The sequence below is a fragment of the Hyaena hyaena genome, unplaced genomic scaffold, assembly GCF_003009895.1.
Source record: "Hyaena hyaena isolate Hyena2069 unplaced genomic scaffold, ASM300989v1 scaffold_951, whole genome shotgun sequence".
Lineage (NCBI taxonomy): Eukaryota > Metazoa > Chordata > Mammalia > Carnivora > Hyaenidae > Hyaena > Hyaena hyaena.
Genome location: NW_024081578.1, coordinates 559,511 through 581,301, shown reverse-complemented (window position 1 = coordinate 581,301; position 21,791 = coordinate 559,511). Strand labels below are relative to the sequence as shown.

The 21,791-nt window shown below is 34.1% G+C and overlaps 1 protein-coding gene across 1 annotated transcript in view; it reads right to left on the bottom strand.

Annotated features, from left to right (window-relative positions):
- The window catches only part of GLRB (glycine receptor beta), a 99,898-nt gene that overhangs the window by 27,036 nt on the left and 51,071 nt on the right, over positions 1–21,791 (bottom strand). Inside the window, exons 5-8 of the mRNA XM_039221127.1 lie at positions 12,678–12,907; positions 12,491–12,573; positions 10,566–10,706; positions 5,314–5,466 (exon numbers count right to left, since the gene is read on the bottom strand). Of these exons, the coding sequence (XP_039077058.1) occupies positions 5,314–5,466; positions 10,566–10,706; positions 12,491–12,573; positions 12,678–12,907 (607 nt within the window). The remainder of the gene's footprint in view (positions 1–5,313; positions 5,467–10,565; positions 10,707–12,490; positions 12,574–12,677; positions 12,908–21,791) is intronic.

Here is a 21,791-nt window from a genome sequence, read left to right as displayed (position 1 = left end):
AAGCAGCGCAAGTGTCTAGTGTCCATTCATAGATGAAATGATAAAGGTGTGGTATGTGACATACACATACACGGTGTATAAGTACACACATACACATACACTATATATATATTATTCATATACACTATATACATATATATAGAATGTGTGTATAATATATATATGTATACATTACACACACACCTATACATATCGTGGAATATTATTCAGCCATAAAAAAGAATGAAATCGCCATTTGCAACAACATGGATGGAGCTAGGGAGTACAATGCTAAGTGAAATAAGTCAGTCAGAGAAAGAATATCATATTTCATTCATATGTGGAATATAAGAAACAAAACAAAGGAGCAAAAAGAAAAAAAATAGGACACAGAAAGAAAAGCAAACCAAGAAACAGACTCTTAACTATAGAGAAGAAACTGATGGTTACCAGAGGGGAGGTGGATTGGGGGGGGATGGTGAAAAAGGTGATGGGGAACAAAGAGTAGACTATGATAAGCACTGAGTGATGTATAGAATTGTTGAAACACTACACTGTACACCTGAAACTAATATAACACTATACATTAACTATACTGGAATTAAAATTAAAAACAGTAAAAATAAAATTTTAAAAATTTTAAAAATTAAAACATAGTTTTACTTTAAAATCCAGAAATCTTATTTCTGGGTATTTACCCAAGAGTAATAAAAATGTATGTCCATACAGAGTCTTGTACACAATTATTTCAAAGTAACATTTGGGAAACGATCTAAATGTCCATCAACTGAGGAATGGAAAAATAAAACTATAAATACTGCCCAGCAAGTACAAACACAAGCAACAACATGGATACATCTCAAAAACATAAATATATTCCTAAAACCTCTAGTTTTCTTTTAGTGAGGATGGCTAGAGATAATCATTCCAACATACTGAATGATCTTAGTTGAAATTTATCATCACTAACTTCAGGAAGCCCATAATCACAGCAAGCAGAGTGTATTTCCCTTGTCCATTCACTACCTTCTCTCTTCAAACTCACAACAGTCTATCCTATCTCACTTGCAACTCATGGCCTTTCTTCCTATTTTATTAAGAAAACAAAATCATTCACAAGCCCCCACTATCATATCTACTCACCTATCTCTGTCTATACCTATATACTCTCCCTTTTCTCCTGATAATGTAGACCAGGAGTTAGTAAACTGAGGCATAAGTAACCCATTCAATTATGTACTGTCTAAGGCTGCCTTAAAGCTACAACAATAGATTTAGGAGTTGCGCCAAAAACTATACTGCCTACAAACATAGAATATTTACTACCTGGCCTTTCACAGGAAGGATTTGCTGATCCCTGGGACAAATTCACTTTGTCCTGGCAAAGTCCAGTCTGTCTATCTGATCTCATCCCCTCTCACGTCTCAAGAATTCTGCTTTTGCACTTCTTCCATCTCTCATTTTTTCCTTTGTTATTGGCTGTTTTACTCTAAGAATAAACATGCTAAGATTTTTGTCCACCTTCAAAACAAAAACAAGAAACCCTCTCAACTCCTATTTCCACCCCAGCTATTTCCCCATTCTCTTTTTCTTTTTACAGCTGATGATCTCCAGGGGTTTGTTTATACTGGATGCCTCTAGTTCCTCCCCAGCTGCCACCCTTCTCTCTTGAAGTCACTCCAATCCAGCTTTTCTCTTCTCCTCACTCTATGGAAACTGTTCTTATCATGAACACCAGTGACTTCCCCAGGTCACTGAATCCAATGACAACATTTAGCCCCAAACTTATGTGATTTACAAGCAGCTTGACTGACCATTCCCTTAACCCAGAAATGCTTTCTGTTTGGCTCCTAGGAAACTACATCATACTAGTCATTGCTCATCTTCTCAGTCTCAAGGGTTTAACCCTTATATGTCTTGTCCACCTGCACTCCAATCTCCTCACTTTAAAGACCATTTATATTCTTACAAATCTACAGTTCGTACCTCCAGCCTTGATCTCTCTTAAAAACTCCATACTTGTATAGCCAACTATCTGATATCTCTATCTAAAAGACATCTCAAACTTAACGTGTCCAAAACCAATCTCCTCATCTTCTCACCTTCTCAAACCTCCTTTACATGCAGCATTTCCCATCTCACTTAGTGGCAATTTCATCTCTCTAGTTTCTCAAACAAACAAAAACCAAAACCAAAAAAACCTTTGAAGTCAGCTTCAATTCTACTTTCTTAAATCATACATACAACACATCTACAAATCTCTTTATCTCTACTATATCCATCACCTATAACGAGCATCTCTATCTCTGGCTCATACCATGATCGTTTCACTTGGATTATTAAAATAGCTTCTAAACTGCTTTCCTTGCTTCCACCACGCCCCCTTTTAATGGGTTCTAAACAAAGTAGGCAAAGAGAATGTGTTAAAATTTAATTATTTACTTATTTTATTTATTGACTGCGGGGTGTGGGGACAGAGAATATCAAGCAAGCTCAGTGCAGAGCCCAACACGGGGTAGCTCAATCCCAATACCCTGGGATCACAACCTGAGCTGAAATCAAGTCTGATGCTCAACTGAATGAGCCACTGGGTGCCCTGAGATCTGTTGAAATCTAAAGCACATCATGCAGAAAGCCCTCAAGGGCTTTCCATTTCACTCTGAATAAAAGCCAAAATCATCAGAATGCCTTAGGACACGTTACAAAGTCTCCTCACTTTTGCTGTCTTCCTGATGTCACCCTTTCACTCATTCTGCTCCAGCCACACTGGCTTTCTTGGTATTCCCAAAATACTCCAAGCATGTTCTTGCCTCAGGAATGCTAGCCTTGGTGATCACTACCCCAACCCATTCTTTCCTAGATATCCACAGTGATTTATTTCTTTACCTCCATCACATCTTTATCCAATATCACTTCTCTCTCAACAGTTCCTGACAAGCAGGCTGCTGTCCCTGAACTCTCTGTTCCTATGTCACTATCTTTCTACATACCCTAGGTATTAGGATTTTTTAAAAAATTGAAGTGTAGTTGACAATGTTATATTAGTTTCAGGTGTACATCAGAGTGATTCAGCAATTCTACATATTGCCCAATGCTCACCATAATTATGTATAGTTGTCATCTGTCACCACACCCTGTTATTACAATAGAATTGACTGTATCCCCTATGTTGTACTTCTCATCTGCATGACTTGTTTTCTAACTGAAGTTATATGTCACCATCTTACATATTACATTTTGTACTTATTTGATGTCTGTTTCTTTCCAAGAAAATGCACATTCATTGAGGCTTAGAGGTTTTCTTTTGTTTAATCTATTTTATTAACTATCTATTAGCTATTTACTTTATTAGCTATGTGCCCATCTTCCTGAATACTACTTCGTACACAGTTGGCACACACTAAACACTTGCTGAATGAATCAAATGTGTAAAAGTGCTTTACAAACTATAAAGTAATCTATGAATAGGCCATATTATTAACTCCTGAATGTGTAATAAGCACTTTACACTCATATTTTCAGCTCTCCAAGTAACCAACCCTTTGAGTATTCTTTGATCCTTATTGACATTTCAACAGAGTATGTTTAAAGAGGTTAGATCTGTTTGTCATCTAAACCTGTTTGAAATCCAGGTTGAACTCAAGAGATTGACTTTCAACCATGAAACACTCCTGCTCCACACAACAGGTCTACCGGACGTTAAATGGACAGCTCAGGGACTTCATGTCAGAACTCTCACAACAGATGGGGATTTACAGAGAAAAATCCTTCAAGGATATGTCAGGGATTGAAATGTCACCAGAGTGCTCTTGGAAGTCTGACATTTCAATTTATATCACTGCATGAGAGTAAGATATTTTTAATAAGCAAAAAATTGACTATTTGGGGGAAATATCTGATATTTTTGACAAGTCTAAGAATACAAATCTAGTTTTTTAGGAGTTTTATTCTCAGTACAACAAACTACATAGTTAATTTTCATCCCCTAAAGGAATTAATCTATGAGTTGTAATTGTCTTCATTATAGATACACAACCATTAGGATGAAATTTCCTACATTTTTTGGCCATTAAGATGTAGATTTGGTCTCTGTGGTTTTTATTAAATGTAAATCATCGAATGTCTTATTCAAGTAAAGCTGTCATTTTCACTGCTTCTTTCCTGGTTTTCTACTCTTTAAAAATCTGTATTTCATTTAATTCCCCTAACAAGTCAGGAGGGAGATTTGCACAAAGCCTTTTTGATGGAAATAAAAAATAAAATGCTGCAACCAATCAGTCACCAAGAGGTCAAATATACCACAACCTTACCCAATATAAGTTCCAGGTGAAAGTCAGAACACACACACACACATACACACACACATATACACATACACACGGTAATGAAACATTTTAAAACTTTCTAAACAATCAAAATTTGTTGTAACAAGGTCCTTATTTTCAAGAGTATTCGCTTCACCCATTAGAAGGGCTCTTTATTACTTCACAAAGCAAAGACTTTTTCACCCCCATACAGACACAATTTCAAGACTGGCTAATGATGTTTCTATGTGACAGAGCATTAAAAATAACAAATCAGAGAGCATGGATCACCAACTCTTCTTTTCCCTAGCCACTCTTCATGATACAGCACACAATACCTGATGTTTAAGAAAATGATGCAAAAATGGGGAGCCTGGATGCCTCAGTTGGTCAAGAGTTCAACTTTGGCTCAGGTCATGATCTCATGGTTTCTGGATTCGAGCCCCATATCGGGCTCTGTACGGACAGCTCAGAGCCTGGAGCCTGCTTCAGATTCTGTGTCTCCCTCTCTCTGCTCTCTCTCTCTCTCTCTTCCTGTCTCTGTCTCTCTCTCTCTAAAAAATAAACACTAAGAAAACTTAAAAAAAAAGAGAAAATAACGCAAAGTCATTTTTAAAAAGACAAATTGTACCACATATTCCCCAGTGAAGAGCATGAGATAGTATACAATATTATTTAGAAAGATGCCCATCAATACAGTTTGTTTTTAAGTTTTGTACTATTGAGGATTTTTGACTTTAGTTATCTGAGAAAATCACTTCTTAATAATTATTTCACAAGAGTCAATGTCAAACAGATTAACTGTTTAAAATACCCAAAGATATGAAAAAAAAAGCATAGTTTAACTATGGACTGCATAAACACTGAGAAAACCTAGTTCAATGTCAAGTATTGAAAGAAGTCTAAAAAAAAGCAAAGAAAAAGATTGCCTTCAATTCTACAACTCTCTTTTAAAACAGCTGATTATACAGTTAGTTAGGCAAGGACAGAACCCATTTCGGACAGGAGAGAGAAGCACAGAATACTTTACCCAGGGGCACTCTGGCAGCGCTTGCATCCGGGTTGATCCAGAAGGAAAGCCAGGAGAGAACCACAATCAGCAGGGTGGGGGCATAGACACCCATCATGTAAAACCCGACCTGTCTCCTCAGGGTGAAGATGACTTCCACACACGTGTAGTACCCTTTCAGAAACAAACACGTTAGACCCATGAGGTGCTCACCCACGTGCAACTGCAAAAATCAATAATGTACCTATAAAGTGTAAGCCACTTCTATTTGAGGCAGTTTCACAAAGTAAATTCCACAAAAAAAAGGCTTTTTCTATAAATATATAATTCATTGATGTAAAAGGCTGACATTATGGGGCCTGTCTCACCTGACCTTTCACAGCTCTATTATGGCATTGAGAAATAGATACCACATGCTGTGCCCCTATGTCAGCGTCTCAGCTTTTAAGTCTTTGTTCAGAGAATTTGCAATGAACTTAAACTTTTCATTACCCATGGGCTGTCTCTGGGCAATTGATCTAAAGGAGTCATATAGGGAGTAGTAAATCAAAGTGGAACAAGTCTAAAAAGAAACACTCCACGACTATGCATTGTCAATATAAGTTTTCAGAGACATGTACCACTGCTTTTATAGAAAGTATGGCAGTCTACAGTAACTCCTATGCATACGTAAGCCTTAAAAATTAAGAGTGTTGGAAGTAAACGTTAGCAACAATAAGAAGTAACTGTTTTCAATTTATTTTTAAGATTATAAAGGGAAAATATCTAACATTCCTCTCAATTCTCTCCCTTCCTCCACTCTAGGCCCTCAAACATGTTTTATGAGGCAGAGGACCTCATTTTCACAAGCAACGTAAATGCAGAAATTGCTTTACAGCATAATTCTAGAGATGCCATGATACGACTAGTCCCTCAGATTAATCACAAATTATGGGCAGCTTCATAATAGCCTTTGCTGACCTGAAAAACAAAATAAGTGACAAAATATTCTCCTACCACTGGAATAGAAGAAATACTTCTAGATGTTTGAGATTATTTTTTAAATGTTTTAGTTCTTTCAGTGAGCAAATTAAATGCAGTATTTAATGCCTAGAGTGCTTGATTTTGATAAAATTGTCATTTGCCATTCATACAAAAGCAAGGTGACGTGCAAATACCAAAAAGTTAAAATATCTCCAACTGTGTTCAGCTTAAACCTTGTTATTTTAAAATATGGAAACAAATGAATGATAAATGAATACATAAAGTAATTGTGGGGAAAGGACAATATTACTTTTATCTATTTTAAATTTTTAAAGTAATATTTATCTAATTTTCCTAGTTAGGAAGAATATATATACTTCTGTCACTAGAACAATCTTCATATTTACTCATTAATGGTACCTGTGGCAGTACTGGCACATAATAAGGTCTTAAAAATATTAAATAAAAGAATAGCTATTCATATACTCTTATTAAATAACATAGATTAGAACTCTATCCTTACTCCACTGTAAATTATAATCATTGCCACGTCTGAGAGATTAGAAAGATATTAGGACTAAATATGTAACAAAAATAGTTGATTTGAACTGCAGTAAATTCTAATTATGCCAAATGTTTCTGAATTATATCAAAAACAAAAAAATTCCCAATGTTTTTTTCTTAATTTTAATTTCATTAAAACTAGGCAATTAATTCAAATTGTGCAAAGGTTTTTAAAAGATACAAAAGGTCAAATAATGAAAACTCCCTCCCTTTTCTGTTCCCCACCACTCCTCTTAACTTCCTGCCTGGACAAACAAGAACATATGTTTCTAACTAACAATTATGTGCAAAATTTCCAAAATAGAATCTTCTAAAAGTCTAATTTTCTGCAGTTAAGAGGCTCACCGTATTTCTTAAAAGTGGTTCTAATTGTCACTCAGTTTAATTTTACATTTACCTAGCACACATGAGATAGACAACAACATATATGTGTTTATTGCATATTTTTAAATGTATTTTTATCATTTTTTCTTTTCAAACTTTTACTTAAATTTTAATTTGTACATACAGTACAATATTAGTTTCGGGAATAGAATTTGGGGATGTATCTTACATATAACACTCAGTGCTCAACACAAGTGCCCTCCTTAGTACCCTTCACCCATCTAGCCCATCCCCCTCCCGTTATCTCACAGTTTGTTCTCCATTTTTAGGGGTCTCTCACTTCTTGCATATTTTCAGGTAACTTGAATTGTCACAAATGTTACAACGATCTACTATAGAGTTGCTCACTTTAAGACAAACTTTTGCATTCTATCCCACCATATTTAAATGGCAGCCTAAATAACAGGAATCCTGTACTCAGAAGCAACTTTCCACCCCCTCCTTTTATGAAGGCACCCACTAGGGGAGCTTCCCAAGACTTGGATGAATTTGGCAATAAAATACATGCTTGGATATTATAGTGATTTGCTCCATAAACTTTTATGAGAAAGATTTCTTGATCTTTTTTGATCTTTTCCTAGTATTGTTACATTTATGAGAGGCAGGTGGGCAGCTAATTGATATAAATGTTCATTGGCAAATTCAATTTACTTTCTATTTCCTGTGGAGTTTTATTTCATTATTATTCACCTAGGCTTGCAATTTAAGTATTTTTGCATACTTGTTTTCCTGTATGTTTCTCCTCCTTTGGAACTTCTACAATTATTTAAAAAACTGTAACTTTTAATAAAGTTAAAGCCAAATTATTATTTCTGATTATTTCTATACAAGTTAAAGAACATATTGTCCATCATTTTACATACATTGCTGTCTATATCTTTTTCACTATGATACATTACTAAGCATTCCATATATTTAGAAGAGTCTATACTTCTAAGCACATTTCTAAATATTCTCGAAACGTTAAAATAATTTACTAATATTCATATGATGATTCATGTAAACACTGATGATAAAGCATGTTTCTTGAAACACAGTAAATGACAATTATTATGATGGTAGACAAGTTTTTTTGTTGTTTTCTGCAGCTAATGAGAGGTCAGTTTGAATTATTTACAATAATTCAAAAAATACCACAAAAACTTTACTTATTATAATCGTAAGTAATCACTCAACTACACAGCGCATCTTATTTGCTTCTTAAAAATAAAATAAATTATTTTATGTGTGTACCATACTAGGATACAGTTCTATAGAAGGGCAGGGACCTCTCTGTTATTCCTTGCTGCAGCCCCAAAAGGAGACTTTTAGATGTAGGGCTTAAGATGTAGGGCTTAAAGGTGAAAAAATAAATATCCCAGGATTTTTAATGCTATCTCATCATTTTATGCTATTACATAAAGTCAGAAATAAAATGATCAGTTTTATTTTCATCTCTAGATGAAACTTAAAATTTCACTAGGGTCTATTTCAAATTTCTTAAAACAATTTAGAGACTATTCATCTTGAAATGTTAAGCATATGCTCTAGAGGTGGGTAACTATTTGCAAAGTATACCGGGGCTGACTCCACAGGTAGTATAGCAATACCAGACCCACTATTCCAGTGCTTCACATAGGTAAGTGTCTTTGCTTTATGGTTCTACCATGTAAAATAGGGAGAAGAAAAGTACTGAAGTCATCAGATTGTTGTGAGGGTTAAGATGCAGAATTCCCAGAGGGCATTTAAAATAACGCCTGACATAAAGCAAGAGCTCAAAGAGCTATCTACTTAATACGTGCTTCTACACAACAATCACAAAAGGCTGTTTCTTGGCTTTCAAGCTTATTTTTTTTCCGTTACTAGGTGAGTTATGAAAGTATCTAAACACTGTAGTTCCTTTCCTTAATTTGAGTGAGTAGATAAAAGCAATACTATGCTTAGTGCAGTGGCTGACATCGAATTGCCTGTAACATTCGGTAAGTCACTCAGTCACCCTGCTCTGCAGTTATTTTATGTGTTAAATAAAGAGACTGGCTCAGAATTGTCAATAAGATCACTTCCGTATCTAGCAGTCCATGTATCTATAACTTCTTCACTGAGTACTTTGATGGTCCAATTTTTAAGAGCTCTCAGGTTTTCCATTTAAAAACCTTCATGAATTCTTTTCACAGTGTATTTCCTTATTATCTCTCCTGTTCTAAAATATATAAGCTCTATAAGAGAAGGAACTCTTTATATATAAATGCTATACAATCTGTTAATTAATGTGAAAGTGAACAACAGATGCTTAAAGTAACTTAATCTCCAAGTTGCCTAAGTGTTGCATTTGTTGTAGCACTGTAAATATGCAAATATTCACTCTACCGTTTTTAATACTATATTTAGTCTTTGATGATGTCATGTTGGCAGCATTTTTGCTCAAACATCTGATCTCTCTGAATTCTACACAATTACACCATACATGTTTTATTTTTGCAAGCCAACATAAATGTTGTGATAAATTTAAACTTTCATTATTATATCTATTCTGAATATCTTCGTCATATCTCTGTTTACTTCCTGATAGAAAATTAGAATTGTACGGTAATTTGCAAGTTGAAATGATAATTAGTTTGATATAATGATCAAAATTCAATAATCCTTTTATGTATATTACTAAGGGAAACAATGTTATTATATTTATTACCTAAGACTCTCAATAACTATAAATATCAGTTGTGACTCAAAGGCTGAATATGAATCATATTATTAAAGCACTGATTAGTGAGTATTATATTTTCATTTCTGCAAAGTTTAAGTTAATTTAATGAATAAGGTTAATTTGTTATGTGTTTCACAATTAGCTGTTCCATAATGTAGGCCAAGAATATTGTACAAGGAGTGTTCACTGATGTCTAGTTATTTCACATGCTATTGATTTCTACACAACATAAAAAGAAGTGCTTTGTAAAACTAAGAATATGGGTCAACCAACATCTAAAACCTGCCTAAAAGACAAGAGACAAATGTATATGGATCACACTGATCAAATCCATAATGTTTGGCTCCAAACTGAATCTTGCCAGAAGCAGCTTCTTGACAATACTTAAGCAATCCATTGCTTAGGAGAGTACATATTACTAAAATAAAAACTTGAAAACCTCTTGTTATCTAGAATTACATAAAGAAAAGCAAAACTAGCAATAAAAAATGTGGTAAATGTAATTTTCTGAAAGATTTAAATATATAATTTAAATATATGGATATATGATAAACTGCTTGTAAAAACCAAACTTACATTTTAACTAAGTTTTTTCTATCTTGTTCCTAGCATATATTAAAATTAAAATGAATCTTTGAAATAGGACTTAGTTTTGTTTAATTCAAAGAATATTACTTACCAGTGCCTTTATAGTATTTTGTACAGTTACCATATTCGATATCTTCCTTTTTAATATCAAACTGAGGTAATGCAATTTTTTCTAACTGTACAGGATCCCCTGACTGCCAGATAAATCGTAAGTCATCGGTTGTGTAGCCAACTGGAAACAAAAGTAAATAAATAAAAATATTAATTTGGAATATAATTAATACTTTTAAAATATTTTAATAGTCCAATTATTAAGTTCAGCAATGGTAAGATCATAGGCCCTGCTTATATAAAATTTTTGTTAAAAATGTAAAAACATAAAATCTATGACCATTAATGAAAACATTAGCACAAATTTACAAATAATTAATTCACTTAAAGAAAGAATAAGCCAAAATAGTTAGCATATTGCAGTTACAATCCTACAGCATCATATATAATAGCACAAATCTCTATGTCAAAATTCTGAACTGTCATCAATAAAAAGTAATGAACAAGTCATTCTAGCTTTCTGCAAATCTACACTCACAACTATACAGTATGCTACCTGGTAATTAAAAAACAAAAATTTAAGCATGAAATCACCTCTATTTTTGAAGATATAACCACAAACTTCCCTAAAGGAGTTACATTACCACAGGAAAGCAATAAAACAATGTCTCAAGTGGATGTCATTACAGCTGAAGTACCCATTTTGGGCTTAGGTAATATGGCTACAATTCAAGGATCCTATAGGGTTTTACAGCATATAGTAGCCTACCATTCAATTCATAAAGCATATGGCTTTTTCAAAGCAATACAGTTGGAATTTTCTACACAAATACATATTAACACAGGCATACATTGTACAACACATACACAAAAATGTACATACACATGCTTATATCTGCAAAATCTCATTTTATACTTAAAAGTCAACAGATACTGTACAAATGTAGGATTCAGTGTCAGTACATTTAAAAAAACAACAACAAATAACCACAAAGTATCTTTAAAGCATATCATCTAGCAAGTATATATAAGATATTTTACAAGGCTATTATTCTTTACTTTTTGTTGAAATAGCTCATGATACATAGGTATTCAGGCTAAGGATTCCATGGATTAGTTAGTTCATTTTTCAAGTTTTATGTCCTACTTTTATTTTCAAAATATAAGCGTCATAGTGAATTAATATATTTTAAAGATAGTCATTTCAATAATAATTTCAATTGATATACTTTATACTTTAATATAGTACATCTTTCATAAACTGAAAAACATATGATCATAGAAACACAAAAAGGACAACTTTGTCAAAAAAATTTTTTTTACATCCATAGAAAATAACTACTTGGCAGGTTTTCGTCACAGTTTTTCAATGTTTTCAAATTTTCTGCTCTGAACACGTGGTTTTAGCAGCAGAACAGTTGTTAAGACATAATTTTCTCATTTACTTTACTTACTTTTTTAAGTGTTTACTTATTTTTGAAAGAAGGAGACACAGATCGCGAGCAGGGGAGGGACAGAGAGAGAAAGAGACACAGAATCCGAAGCAGGCTCCAGGCTCTGAGCTGTCAGCACCAAGCCCAACACAGGGTTCAAACTTATTAGTAGTGACATCAGGATAGGAGCTGAAGTCAGATGCTTAGCCGACTGAGCCACCCAGACGCCTCCTCATTTGCTTTGCTTATAATACTAACTCAAATGAAGCTGACGATTGTAATAAGTTAAAAGTGTACACTTACGTAACTGAAAGTAAAACTAGTACCAAAAGGATCTGCCTTAGTAATGATTACAGTAAAAGAATAACTATAATTTTCCTAAATGAATTATTCTAATGGACTACTTGTAATCAAAAACATCAATTTTACCCTTGTTATCTAAGATATCAGTAGAGTGTATTGCCTAGAGATTTTAAGCATATAGTCACATATAGATTTTATGCTATAGTCACTTTGGGTCTCGTTTACATACAGCTCTCCAGTTGCATCTTGCAACGTTGTGTATCCATGGGAAACAAGGTCAAGTCCAAAGGGCATGAGAGAGTAATAGATAACCTGAAAGTAGAAACAAAGGTCTTAGTAGTCACTTAATATGTTTCTCTGTGATATATGGACTTAAAAATATATATATGTATATATGTACAAATATTAACAAGTACCTCATGCTGACAAGAACATCTCCATCACGAAAAATAAACAGAAGGATATTTTCCTGGGTCACATCATGAAAATTGGCACTTTTTTCATTTGCAAAAAATAAGTCAGGTTTCCACAGACACTTGTACATTGTGGGATCCACTGTCAGTGCATCAGAGCCCCGAAAATCACTGGGGAGCTTCAACCTGGGATCATTCCATTTTTGTCTCAAGAAGATGTTAACTCTATAGTCCTGTAAAAAAAATGTGTGCATGTGTGTGCTATTTGAAAAGATATATTCTGCACCAGAATAAAGAGAGTTTCACTGATTAGCAGCACAAATATTTTTGGTCTTCCAACATCAACCAGATCAAAAGAGTTTGGTCACTAAATACAAAAAGCAGTATAAAAAGATCCTTGTGTCCATCTAATTACTCTCTATAGACATTCCAATAGCACTTGCTAGCTCCAACATCAGAATATAACTTTACCAATAATTGCTTTACCTTTATACAAATGCCAGTTATGCCAGTGGGGTAAGTGGTGTTATCATGAGACTCTTAAATATTACCATTATTCTTCCCCCCCCAAAAAAAGAATAAAATCAGATAAGTAGGTGAGGGGATGGGCTAAATGGGCAAGGGGCATTAAGTGGGATCCTGGCTGGGATGAGCACTGAGCGTTATATGTAAGCAATGAATCACTAAATTCTATTCTTGAAATCATCATTACACTACAGGTTAACTACCTTGGATTTAAATTTTAAAAAATAATAAAAAAATACAAAACCAAAATAACAACAAAAAATCCTGAGATTATTAATCAATATATCTGTATATTGTGTCAATATACCTAAAATATATTTTTCTCTTTTGTTTATGAAATGTGCCTTTCCAATACTCACTGAACTTAATACCCATCTTTAATTACTCTTTCTCCTATACCTTCAATAAAGCTGAAAAAAACAGGAAGGCAAAGAAAAATGTTACTCCTTGCCTTTAACTAGGTAGCAAACTACAAAAATAATATATACATTTATATAAAACATACACATTATATAATATTATGTATATATGTATATAACACACATATGTTTATGTGTATACACAAGAAGGAAAAAGAAAAACTATCCTTTAAAACTCATACACATACAATTGCAGAGAGAATTTGAGATAGTCAAGAGGTTTGCACTGGCTGCAAAAGAGATGGATACATCAAAATTTGTAAATGATAGGGGTGCCTGGGTGGCTTAGTCTGTTAAGCATCTGACTTTCGCTTAGGTCTTGATCTCGCGGTTCGTGGGTTCAAGCCCCGCGTCGGGCTCTGTGCTGACTGCCAGCTCAGAACCTGGAGCCTGTTTCAGAGTCTGTGACTCCCTCTCTCTCTGACCCTCCCCTGTTCACGCTGTATCTCTCTCTCTCTCTCCTAGAAATAAATAAAAAACATTTAAAAAAATAAAAACAAAACAAAATTTGTAAATGATATATTTTATTTAACTGTAGTAGAATTTTGAAATCTAATAAATAGCTGATTATTTTACTTGATTTTTGGTCTATCTCCTAAAATTTTCATTTTAAAATTTCATAAAAACTGAATTACAAGAATATGTGAACCTAGGAACATGTTTAATACCTTAATACATTTTATTATCTTCCAGTTAAATGGGGATCTAGAATAAATCATGTTGTTACTATATACAAACATAACATTGGGCATAACGCTCACATCTTCTCATTTTAATTTTATATACTGTACTCAGAACATGCACAAAAGTGTTCAAAGCATAAATTGCATTGGGCTTCAGCTTCCTTATTTACAATCATTCAAAACTCACAAAATACTGTCTATCCATATACTCTTGATATTATCAAAATGAATGAAATCATAAATTTTAAATCGAAATCCAAATAATAACTAGGAATACGTTATAGGTATCCTTAACTAAATAATAAGACTTAATTGATTTCTATAAAACATAAATGCACATGCTCTACATATGTGTAAAATAAAGCATAAGCAAGGAGCAGTCTAAGACATTTTACTTTCTCATGTGATCTTCAGACTGCATAGTAATTGTAGAAGGGTAAAGGCACACAGTAACAATATCCACACACTTAAGTATAGACAGGAAGATAAGATTTAACCCACCTATATCTCATAGCTACTCTAAACTTAAGGTTTATAAAGACTTCAACATAGGGGCGCCTAGGTGGCTCAGCCGGTTGAACGTCCAACTTCGGGCTCAGGTCATGATCTCTCGGTTCGTGGGTTCGAGCCCCGCGTCGGGCTCTGGGCTGACCGCTATCTCAGAGCCTGGAGCCTTTTTCGGATTCTGTGTCTCCCTCTCTCTCTGACCCTCCCCTGCTCACGCTGTCTCTCTCTCTGTCTCTCAAAAATAAATAAAACATTAAAAAAAAACAAAGACTTCAACATATATAACACAAATTGGTTCTTAAAAATCATATGCAGATGGTTTTGAAGTACCAAAGTCAAATAAACCAAGGACTATATAACTGGGGCTCCTGGGTAGTTCAGAAGGCTAAGCATCTGACTTCAGCTCAGATAATGATGTCACGGTTCATGAGTTCGAGCCCTGCACTGGGCTGTCAGCTCAGAGCTCAGAGCCTGGAGCCTGCTTCAGATTCTGTGTCTCCCTCTCTCTCTCTCTGCTTCTCTCTCTCTCTGTCTCTCTCTCTCCCTCAAAAGTAAATAATAAACATTAAAAAAAAAAGATTATATAAGCTAACACTAAACATATCTGCACCACTCCAGAAAAAAAGGTAATATTTATTTAATCAAATACATATGGAATTAAGGAGGGAATAAAGGAGGCCTAGAACTCTAGAAAACATAGAGCTACACTGCACAATTACATGAACTGTTTGTCAAAATATATACATATCTTAAAATTCATAATGGGATTTAACTGCTTCATATCTGTGATTGTCACAACTACAAGAATTAACTCAAACTCATCGAAGACAAAGTCTTTTCTACATCACATGGTGAGACTTCCAGCAGATGTAATGCTCTTCGCAACCCAAGTTTTTATCCATACTAGGCAAACATGTATGGCCCTCCCTTTTAAAAGGAATACACATTAGGTTCAATTATTTTCGAATAAAATACCAATTATGCTACCTTCACTAAAGCACACGGTTGATGTACACTTGACATTACTTTGACCACTTATTAGTATTAAACTTCATGTTATTTGCTAAAATGTTTCCTTGAAATGACTTGCTAAAATTATTGGTATTCTAAAATTACATACACTAAAACTATTTTATTACTTTCTTTATGTTCTATGTCTTGTCAAAAGGTAATTCAACAAAAACTACATCTTCAAACTTCTATGTTTAAAATGTCCATTCACATACTCTGGTCTCTCTTCAGATCGCATAAATCTTTCACCTTCTACTAAAATGTCCATTTACATGCCATGATAAAATACATGTCCATAACTTGCTGTCAAGGATCAATATGAAAAATAACCAAATGAGGTTGCCTATGTATATTCTGTAAACAGGTTAAAGCCATGACCCCTTATTTTGGTCAATGACCATTACATGAAAATATGCAAAATAAATTCTTCTTTATTTATTAATTTTTCATTTGCTTTTATATATATTACTATATCATTTAATAGGTTTTTACTATGTGCTAGGCACACTTACTCTAAGCACTTTGCAAAACTAAATCTACTCCTTAGAGTTTATTACTAAAAATGTTCTCCTGATTCTCTTAGACACTTCCTACTGCAGGAAGGTAAGACTAAGGTATCTCATCATGTTTTCCTTTTTGTCTGGCAGCTAAGGAGTAAAGGTTAAATTCTACAGCCAATTGAATTAATACTTCATGTCTCATATCCTGGTATGACTATCATTGCATGGTTCTTGCACACTGAATCCTGTTTCAAATATTTCCTTGTTTTTTTAAATTATTATATACACCTCAAATCCTTGCCAGAAATAGAGATGGATGAAAAGTAAAATAATATTGATGGATTGTCATATACCTGACAAGAGACTGACAGTGTTATTTGGATGCCACTCTTAATTAAACAACTCTACCAATGTAGCTTTTAGAAATATCAAGATATTTTAGTCTAACTTAGGTTTTTCTTATTTTAGTAGAATGTTAGATATATTTATAGAGATACAAATATTAAGATCTACTGGTATTCTTCATCTAGACTAAAATAACTACATTTTGGAGTGTATGCTGGTTTGCTTCTTAGTAATTAATTTTCAATGATATATCAATATTTTATAATAATTAATATATAATATCTCAAGATGTTTAGTCACCTTATAATGTTTTGGGTAACCCCAGCATTTACAATGAATTCTCCTTAAAATCTCCATACAAACACACATTTTATGTTCCACTATTCTATCTCCAAAATGGTATGGGTAGCTCATCTAAAATTATACAGCATAATTATTTTTCTTTTAAAAACTTTATAACAATTTTAAAAGTGTTTCTCCACATGAAGAGCATTCTTTCAAATCTTTCTTGAAGTCTAATCAGTGTTTCCATCAATGCATGAATATCTTTATATCACTTATATCTTTATAACAGTTATTAAGTTCAAAGCATTTTAACCAGCTGAAAGCTGATTAAAGACTTGCATAGCCTATACAGTATCAGAGGCTTTGACAAAATAAAACCTATCTGTGGGAAAAGATTACAAAATTACAAATGATACAAGAATGTTTTAATGTCACCACTTTTTTATTCTATATATCATCATAAATAATTTTTTGAAGTTATTTTAGTCAAATTATAAAACCTAGCATAATGAAGTCAATGTGGGCTAGAAAATATAAAGTTCCTGACTCAAATTTCAACTTTGAATCTTAAAGCTTTGATCCTGAGCAAGTATCTTAACCTTCCTGAGCTCAGTTTCTTCATATAAAAAAGCAGGGATATTAATATCCTAATGTTATAATTCAGTAGAATACTCAGTGTATATGATTAATACAGTACCTGCTATATAAATAAGTTGGTTCCCTTTCCATTAAACATCCTTGAGAATCTAGCTACAGAGTACGTCGTATACTTTCAGACATCTTGAGTATTATTATAAAATATTAATATAATATCATTGAAAATTAATTACTAAGAGTCAAACAGCGTATACTCCAAAATGTAGTTATTTTAGTCTAGATGAAGAATACCAATAGATCTTAATATTTGTATCTCTATAAATATAAATTCCTCCTAACTCCCTAGGTGAAGGGTAGGCTCATTTACTCCATTCAAAAATTATTTATTAACCATATATTCTTTTCCAAACTCTGGGTACTAAGGAAACATCTGTGAGTACTCCCAGAAGTTATACTGACAATCAGTCAAATATAAAACAATTTGAAAAAGGCTATAAAAATGGAAATAGTTTGCAACATGGCATCTAATCTAGGCTCAGGATTAGATAAAAGTAACCAAGCAAACTGATGCCTACACGGGGACCTGAAAGACAGGACAGCCTGACAGATCTGGGTCTGAATTATATACATTTTATGTGCCCTAAAGCAAGTCACTTAATCTCTCTGAGCCTCAAATTCCTTGTCAGTAAAATTAATCCTGAATTATTCACAGGAATCAAATGAAATGCTATACCTAAAACATGAAACCTGGAACAAAGAAGTATTCAAAGTTAGCTAATTTATCAGATGTATTATTAACATTATTACCAATATAGCTATTATCACCACTTTGAAAAGGCTAACAACTACTATTTTCTTTCTTTTCTAATTTTTTTAACGTTTATTCATTTTCGAGAGACAGAGAGAGACAGCATGAGCCGAGGAGGGTAGAGAAAGAGGGAGACAGAGAATCCAAAGCAGACTCCAGGCTCTGAGCTGTCAGCACAGAGCCTGATGCGGGGCTTGAACCCATGAACTGGGAGATCATGACCTGAGCCGAAGTCGGATGCTTAATCATCTGAGCCACCCAGGCACCCCCTAACAATTACTATTGATAGTATTTCTTTTCCACTGTTGTAAAGATGCCACTTGTAAGTTTTAATCGGATACCAAACATCAAAACTAACTTTAATTCTATTAATTCTTCTAAAGCTTTTAAAAAGCATTGTTCATGTATCAGATGCAAAGTACTATATTAGTTGCTGGTTACACACAGATCAATACAATACAGTACTACAATACAGCAGCGATTTCTTATTATTAATATTAATTATTAATATATGATTAATCTAATATTCAGGTTTCACAGACTTTAGACACATCAATGAACAGTGGCAAGTTTGTTTTATAGACTAACAAAATAAAATATCTACTTGTTATTATTTTCCAGACTAAATTTAATGATTACAAAGAGGCTCAGTTAACAATTAGTTTTATATGCTAGATTAAACATTCATTTCTTCCTTCATTTGTTCATTCACTAAACAGTAATTTGTTAAGGGCTTTCTCTGTTCGAAGCTCTGAGCTACCAGTCTGAGATGGATAAAACATGAGGGCCATACCCTCAGGAAGTGATGATTATACAAGTAAGGAAATGATTGGCAAGGATTCTAAGGGTGACAGTACTTGTTGAGAAAATAAATGATCACTTCAGACACCAGTCAGGAAAGGCTGTAGAATGTGACTCTGAGAAGGTTCTCTGAGAGTAGGCAGAATTTTGACAGGTGCTATGGTCAGAGAAGGTCAGGTGTTCTATCAGCAACACAAAAGAATCATTAAGGAGTGCCTGGGTGGCTCAGTCGGTTAAGCCTCTGACTTCAGCTCAGGTCATGATCTCACAGTTCACGAGTTGGAGCCCCACGTCAGGCTCAGTGCTGACAGCTCAGAGCCTGGAGCCTGCTTCAGAGTCTGTGTCTCCCTCTCTCTCATCCCTTCCCTGCTCGCACTCTGTCTCTTTCTCTCTCAAAAATAAACATTAAAAACAAAACAATACAAAACAACACATATTCTTAGCATATTGCACTCCTTGGTATTTACTCAATGGGGCTAAAAATGTACACCCACCCAAAAACCTGCACATCTATGTTTACAGAAACTTTATTCATAATTGTCAAAACTCATTCCTCAGTAAGTGAATGGATAAACTGTGATACATCCAGACAACAGAATATTATTCACCATGATAAAGAAGTGCACTATCAAGCCATGAAAAGACATGCAGGAATCTTAAAGACATACTATTAAGAGAAAGAAGCAAATCTGGAAAGGCTATATGTTGTGTGATTCCAACTATGTGACATTCTGGAAAAGGCAATGCTATGGGTACAGTAAAAAAAAAAAAAAAAAAAAAATCAGTGGTTGCCAGGTGTAATAGGGGATAGAGAGATGAACAGGTAGAGCACAAAGGATTTTTAGGGTAGTGAAATTCTATTGTATCAAATTATAACAGTAGATACATATGTTCACACCTTTGTCACAACCCATGGAATGAACAACACCAAGAGCAAACTCTAATGTAATCTACCGCCTTTAGGTGATGAAGTGTCATTATAGGTTCACTGGTTGCAACAAATGTACCTCTTTGGTGCAGATGTCCACAGTGGGAGAGGCTGTGGGCAGGGAGGGCAGGGGTTGTATGAGAGCTCCCTACACATTCTGCTCAGTTTTGCTGTGAAGCTAAACCTGCTCTAAAACAATCTACTCTTTGCGGTGCCTGGGTGGTGCAGTCATTCAGGTGTCCAACTCTTGATCTTAGCTCAGGTAATGACCTCACAGTTCGTGAGTTCAAGACCTGTGTCAGGCTCTGAGCTGATGGTGCCAAGCCTGCTTGTAATTCTTTCTCTCCCTCTCTCTGCCTCCCTACTACTTGTGTGTGCTCTCCCTCTTTCTCTCTCTCAAAATAAATTTTAAAAATAAGAATAAAGTTTATTTTTAAAAGTGAATACATTTGGCACACAAATACATTTCAAAGATGTTTATTGCATACATCTATGTAATAGCCAAACAAACAAAGCAACAAAAAGCCCCAGAAACAATATAAAATCTATCACGGAGGCCCAGATTTGTAAAATATGTTATTTTCATATGATAGAATGATATTGCCATTAAAATATGAACATAATTTGTAAAAAACAATCTGATCATTCTCTCAAAAACACTGATACTACTAGTTTCTTTCAAGAAAGTAACAATTCTCATGGAAAACTCAATAGTGAAGTCTGCTAAGAGGAGCCCATGAACATGAAGACATGTTCTGCCTCACTAAAAAGAAACCCAGTAAAAAACAAGATTTGATTTTTTTCCCTTTGCTCATGAAATTGGAAATGATGATGATGAGTAATCATATTTATTACTGGCCAAGCATGGAGACCTGGCACATCCCCACACCATGGAGGGCAAAATCAATTTAAAATCTTTCCTGGAGGGTTATTTGGCAATATATATCAAAATTTAAAGAATAGTAAATGCATTTCAACAAGTAATTCATCCTAAGAAAGGTATGTACAAAGATGACATTACAAAAGAAATCGAATGCAAAACAGAATTAACAAAATGAAAGAGAATGAACAGGAGATAAAGTAAAAGCAAAATGTGGAAATATAGACAAAAGATTGCTTGAAGTATCATGCTGAAACATTGTCTAACAAGCCCATCTAAGGGTCTTAGGATTCCTTGGGAAAAATGTAACTTTTTCTGACTTGCCATTTTCTATTGGTTAGGGCCCAGACTCCATAATACCAGATAACCTATAGCAGATTCATAAATTATAAGTGATTTTTGCCTGATGTAGATGCAAAAATCTTCTTTTTGTTTTATATCAGGTAGAAAAGATATCCACAAGGAATATGTCTTTATGGTCCTGTAAGACATTAACAAGCCTGTATCTAATTTAGCAGTCTAATTTCAGCCTTCATTCCTTCCCTTCCAGCTCCTGAAGTCTCCACTACAGCAGCTTTACTGTCCCACTGGATCCCTCACTAATGAGTTCAATAAATCACTAACATGTCCTCACTCTATCTACATATTTAACTTTTCAATAATTATACTCTGTCCTCAAAAAGCTAAACACAGGAATACCATATGCTCCAGCAATTCCACTCCTAGTTATGAGCCCAAAAGAACCAAAAGGAGAGATTCCAAGAGATACTTGCACGCTCATATTCATTGCAGCACTATTCACAATAGTCAAAAGGTGGAAACAACTCA